Raw genomic sequence first — 6211 nt, forward strand, 5'->3', positions numbered from 1 at the left:
CAAAAACAGATTAACCGCGACCTTTGAAAACCACCTCGGAGGTGGATAGAAATTCCAACTGCGACTCCTTTTTCTCCTCTCTCTCTCTCTACCCCTCCCACTCTCCCTTTTTACTCCCTCCATCTCCCTTGCTCCCTCCAGCCGCCCCTCCCCTACTCCCTCCCGCCGACGAGCCGCGGAGCCACGGCGTCCCCTATCCTGCCCCCTCCCGCCGGCAAGCCGCAAGGTCGCGCCGCCCCGTCCTTGCTCCCTCCATGCACGCCATGCACATGACATGGCGGGCGGTGGCGCGTGCCTGGCACATGGCTCCCACTGGCGACAAGGTTGGCCGGAGGAGAGGCAAGGAGACGCAGCGACCAGTAGGCCCAGTCAATGACTGTGCGCGCGGCGGTGCGACCCAAGGCAGCGCGGGCCCAGCTCACGGTGACCAGCTTGGAAGCACAACTAGGGAGGTGGAGAAGCTCACGCTGGACCCATTCTTGGCGTCTGTTTGGGTGGAGGACGGCTAGAAGGGGGACGTCGACGGTGGGGGTGGAGGTCTAGGCAGGCTGTAATGGTGGCCGATGGGGAAAGTTCAATTTCGTTCCTGGGGAAGCTCGAGTGAGGGGCGGTGGAGTGAGAGAGGAGGTTCGGGTGGGGCTGGCATGGCTACCTGCTGAAGCAATCGAGCTGCGGCGGTCAAGGATGGCCGGAGTGGGTGATTTCAGCGGCTCTACTTGAGCTCTAGCACCGGTGTCTGGAGGAAGAAGAACGAGAGAGAGGAGGAGGAGGAGGAGGAGAGCAACGGCTGCCCGCAAGCTCGAGGCTGCAGGGAGGCCAGAGCCAGGCGAGCACGGGGCGGTAGCGATGTATATCCGAGGCTGATGGCAAACTCGTCGATCCCCACTGGGAATAGCGGAGCTCTGTTCGTCCCAACGAGAGCGGAGGGCGTAACGTCCCTCGGTGCGGGACTTTTTACGCTAAACCGATACGGGAGGAGGCGGTAGCGTTCCCTGATGCAAACAGCCTAACGGCCGACTGGCCGGCCTGGTAGCCTCTGGAGCCTCGGATATACATCGCTCAGGCTACAATTCTTACATAGCTGCATGCTGCATGGGCCAGGCTGTCGCTGGTCCGGGGAGGCCGAAATCACCATGACCGAGTGACAGGTAAGGAGGGGCCTCCTATTTCTTCTTTTGTTTTCTATTCTTTTTTCCTCTGTGTTTTTTTCCTCTTTTTATTCCGTTATTACTAGTTTCTTTTTCTTTGCTTATTTTCCCCTTTAAGCTACATTCTTTCTTCTATTCATTTCATAAATCTTTTCAACCTACTTTTATTTTCTTCTTTTTTCTCTTATTTAATTATTTAACTTTTCATACATTCTTTGAGTGTATATTTTTATCTATTTTATAATTCATGTCATTTATTTTTATTTCTTTATAATAGTATCTACATAAATTCATAATCGATTGTTTGGATAACGAAAATTTAGTAATCCCTTGAAATAAAAGATTACTATCTCTTCATACATTATATTTCTTCTAATAATGAAAAAAATTACTTTTAGTACATTTAGAATTTTTCAAATGATCAAATTTTATTATTTTACAATATATTTATTTAACAATTTAATATTATAAATTGTTTGCATGAGAAGTATGTGTAAGTTTTTCAGATTTAATAGAAAGTGATATTTAATGTATACTAATTTGTTTATATTGTATATTTATAATTGATGTGTGAAATTATTTATTTCATTTATATGCTTACTTGTTTAACATGTGTATTTATGCTTATAAGAATTATTTCTTGTGATGTAGACATATTTGTTTTATGTAAAATTATTTTTCTATGTGTAACTAATTTGTTCGCATTGTCTAATCATTTGTTATCTTTTATAGATTACATTGTTCGGTGATATTGATTCATTTATTCGCGATATTTATTTCTATTATTTATCCTATAGAATCAATTGTTCATGATGTTTAACATTTTATTCGTAGTACATTATTATTTGTACGTCTTGTTTCACTTTTTATTCATAGTAATAATTATTTATTTCCTGTTGTTAAAATATTTGTTCCCAGTAGCCAGAATTAAATATTTAATATTTACAGTACACTTTTTTAAAATATCGTGCAAACATAGGCATGTGGTCCTTTTTTGAAAATCTTGGCATAAGAAAGACAACGGTGCAAACTAAATATAGTTTGGATGCTTGATTTAGTACTTATTGCTTTTTAAAATTTTGAATTTGCATGCATATTGGACATTTCACACGGCATGCATATAATCTTTCCATGTGTAGCATTGACTTTTGGAAATCGTTGGTATCAGTAATGGGCTAGCCTAAAACACCATCTGCATGTACGTTCATTCCGCTTCCGGCGATGGTTCCTAAAATCATCGCCTATAACGATGCATAATCGCGCCCCTCCAAACGTGCTCACGTCAAGACCATCAAACTAATTATGTATGAATCTTAAAGTGGAATATGTTTTTTTAGTATAGTGCAACGCAGACGCTCACAACATGCACGCACACTCACCCCTATGAACACACGTACGCAAACCCTACCCCTATGAGCAACTCCGAAGGACTGGACTGGTAGATTTGGAGATTCCCGAAGTCACCATTGGCGGCGTCTCGTTATCGACGGGAACGTCGCTCAGGATTTTCCTGCGTTATGTCTTAAAGTGTAATATGTGTAAGTAAATTTCTTGCACAAAATAAATTTCTCCCTCGGCCCAACTCAAGCCTTAGAGGCCCAGCCCATGGTTCACAGCAGGCAACTTCAGCCTTATTAGGGGTCCTCCGCCAGAGCCGCCGCACTTCACTACCTGCCTCTGCCGCCGTCGCTCGCCGCCATGGATCTCGACCCCGGCGGCGCCTCGCCCGACCCCTTTGGCTGCGGCGCCCTCCACCTCGTATGCGAATACTGCGGCTCCGCCGATGACTACAGCGCCGACGACGCTGAAGAGGGGATGTTCACGTGCCGCCGGTGCTATGCCGTGCACGCCACGCAGGCAACCGCCGCCGACCCGCACGACTTCCCCGCCACAGGCAGCATCTCCGTCCGCCGCGTCGCCACCCAGCCCACCGCCAAGCTCACCACCCCCACACCCGCGCCCTACCCGAGGACCCCTCACGCCCCCGCCCCAGCTGCCGCCCCCGCCGGGACTGGGTTCGACGACTTCCGGGAGCCGAGCGAGCCGCGGGATTTTGCGCCCAGCGCCGGGGCGCGGGGGAAGCCCGAGGATCTGGGGGCGCGGGTGCGCTGGCGCTACGTGAGGGGCCTCCAGGTCATTCTGCAGCGGCAGCTGGAGGTGCTGGTGGAGCGCCACCAGGTGGGCGCGCTCGTATGTGGCGTCGCTGGACCCATCTGGGTGCGGTGGGTCGCTGCATCCAAGGTGTTCGACAATATGTGGGCGCACCAGGTGCTCGCGGACCACAGCAAGCGTTCTGGTGGTGGAGGTGATTATTAGCCCTCCATGCTCGCCCTTGTCTTGGTAATCATGGTTTCCCTTGGAAGAACAGAACAAATTCTTCTCTTGTTTGCAGATGGTAGTATCTTTCCGCATCAAAAAGACAGGCGCAGGGTTGAGTTTGCCTTTCTGCGCTCACTGAGAACGTTGCTGCCCGTTTACTCGACACTGGCAGTTTGTTTCTTGGCCTGTCATATTGCCCGTGAGGCCATCCTACCTAGTGACATTTACAGATGGGCAATGGAATCCAAAATTCCTTATCTGGCAGTGTTTACTGACGTAGACAGGCTCCTTGGGAGCTCACTGTACCAGCAACGCTGCCCTTTGGATGCAAGGCAGCTGTTCAGGCCGGTGCAAGTTATTGGAGCATGGCAACTAGAAGCTGCTGCTGGATCCATAGCACAAAGAATAGGCTTGAGACTTCCTTCAGTTAACTTTTATGCAATTGCATATCGTTGTTTGAAGGACTTGGCACTGCCTGTAGATAAAATCCTTCCCCACGCCTGCCGGATTTATGAGTGGGCAATGCCTGCAGAACTATGGTTGTCCAGTAATCCTGCTAGAGTCCCTACACGGGTTTGTGTGATGGCTATACTAGTAGTGACTCTACGAATTTTGTATAACATCAACGGTCAAGGCATATGGGAGGTGAGTTTGCCACATAGATTCCCTTTCCCTACGTCATTTAAGTTATTTGATAAATGCAAATGGACTGAAGCTGTATTTCTTTCAGAAGATTTGTGAGGAAAGAAGAAACACAGGTGGATCTGATCCTGATGAAAATTTACCAACTTTCACGATTCTCGATGACAGTAACAGAGAGGAGTTTGGGTTGAGAGAACTGTTGTGTGCTATTGCAGCTGCCTATGATAAAATAAATGTTGTGCACGGTAAATTTGAACAGCCTTTGGCTCTTTGCCTTATGTCTCCATTAGCTTTATCTTCTAGTACTTGTGTTTGTCCGTGTCATGCTTATGTTGATAATAGTTAATCTATATTCAACATGCTATACTAAATTAAGTACAAAGGTCATTTGCATATTTCATGGACTTAAAGGTCTTGTTCTCATTCCTGCCTGGAAGTGAAAAAGCTAATATGAGTTAACAGCACATGTGGGTTCCTGATTTCCTGTGCATCATTCTGTGTCTTAAATGTTCACGAACGTTCCGGACTACTCAAATGTTACTCCTTTGGTAATGCCTTAATGTAGTACAATTGTTGTCTACAGATATGCTTGTGCTTCCAAACACTAACAGGGCAAACTGATGGAGAACATCGGACCACTTTGGCATGTGCTTCAATTAAGACAAAGTTTTCCTTTTCCTTTTTTCCCGATAGATGGTGTCGAGTTATTTCGTTTCATCACTGAAATGGAAAGTAGTAGATTTTTCTATAATTTCTGCCAGCTACAGAAAGATGATATTTTAACTTTGCAAAGTCAATAAGATGTTATATTGACCATGTGAAATTATTTTCATTTAATCTATTATAAGAATTATATGAGCGTGATATTATGTAAAGAAGAGTTGGTCCTCATATCATTTTGTATGCCAGTTATAATCTATTGATTTATTGGGTCTATGGTTGACACTTTTGCAGCTTGTGGAAGTGCTTAATGGTAGGCCACTGACTTGATGTTTCTAATTTTACAGACTACTCAAGTGACCTCCGTTCTTATCTCAAATACTGCAATGAAGTTATTTTTACTGGGCTTACATGTTCAACGGAAGAGGAGAATCTCATAGAGATCTTTCGGGATATGTACAAGGCCAGGGAGGTAATGCACTCTGCTTGGCAATGTTGTCACCTAGTTTCCTTTTGCACGAGGTGCCAAAAATACCATAATATGTAACTTGAAGACTGCGCATTACATATCAATTCTTTCCCTTCTCATATTCTGGAGCAGTTCTTTCTCTATGTAAATTTTTTAATGACTTAATGTGGATTGCAGCACATCAACCAGCTTGTATTATGCCAAACATGCCATCATAAGGTTTTCTAGAAAATCTATAGTAGTCAAGACAGTCTACAGATAAGCTTGATCTTGAACCTTGAATGTTTTCTCTGGGGTGGGGGTCTTCATGTTGATTTTTTATGGCTGAGCGGTTATTTTGGTAGCATCATTCTAAGTTTTTTGCAAAAATTTGTTCCCAACTACGAAATATTTAGATGTTTATGATGTTACATTTCAGGATGACAATCCAAAAGAGCATATAAAATCCCAGTCTCAAGATATTGAAGAAATGACAATTACAGATGGAGTGAAAAAGCGCTCCCGGGATGGAACATTTATTGAAGCAAGTTGCATTTCTTCATCTTCAGGTGATGATGCACTGCAAATCATCAAGTCAGAGATGCAAGATCATGGATTTCATTATATGCCGCCTAGGAAGCCAAGGAAATCTGATGGTTATCTTCGTTACAGGAGGCGGAGACTAAGTGGTGGCTTTGTTTGTGTTGCGCATGCTGATTACTACATGTTGCTACGAGCTTTTGCAAAGCTTGCAGAAGTTAATGTTTGTATCATGCATATCAGTGTGTTAAATCTTGAGAAGAGACTTGCATGTATTGAGGATCGAATTAAAAGAAGCTTGAACACCTTACAGAACCTCTCTAGCCAACCAAAATATGAGCTAAGGCCTGTATCCGATTGAAGTTCTTGATTGAGTGTCATACTCTGCCAACATAGTACGTTTCTGCTCCAATTTTTTTAAATAGAATTTAACATGAGGGTTTTGGCCTTGGTA

At 44.8% G+C, this 6211-nt stretch overlaps 1 protein-coding gene across 5 annotated transcripts; it reads left to right on the forward strand.

The window, feature by feature from the left end:
- Window positions 1–2733: 2733 nt before the first annotated feature.
- LOC120639493 (TATA box-binding protein-associated factor RNA polymerase I subunit B-like) lies at window positions 2734–6211 on the forward strand. Of its 5 annotated transcripts, none has more exons than XM_039915342.1 (6): window positions 2802–3453; window positions 3541–4112; window positions 4201–4354; window positions 5117–5241; window positions 5657–5786; window positions 5890–6150. In XM_039915342.1, the coding sequence occupies exons 1-6, from the start codon at window positions 2847–2849 to the stop codon at window positions 5901–5903; spliced, it is 1602 nt and encodes a 533-aa protein (XP_039771276.1). In that variant the 5' UTR covers window positions 2802–2846; the 3' UTR covers window positions 5904–6150. The 5 variants fall into 5 exon arrangements, with proteins under 5 accessions (XP_039771273.1, XP_039771276.1, XP_039771274.1 ...); XM_039915341.1 differs by having other exon boundaries at window positions 2804–3453; window positions 4198–4354; window positions 5890–6069; XM_039915339.1 differs by having other exon boundaries at window positions 2734–3453; window positions 4198–4354; window positions 5657–6211.

Source organism: Panicum virgatum, chromosome 7K, assembly GCF_016808335.1.
Source record: "Panicum virgatum strain AP13 chromosome 7K, P.virgatum_v5, whole genome shotgun sequence".
Lineage (NCBI taxonomy): Eukaryota > Viridiplantae > Streptophyta > Magnoliopsida > Poales > Poaceae > Panicum > Panicum virgatum.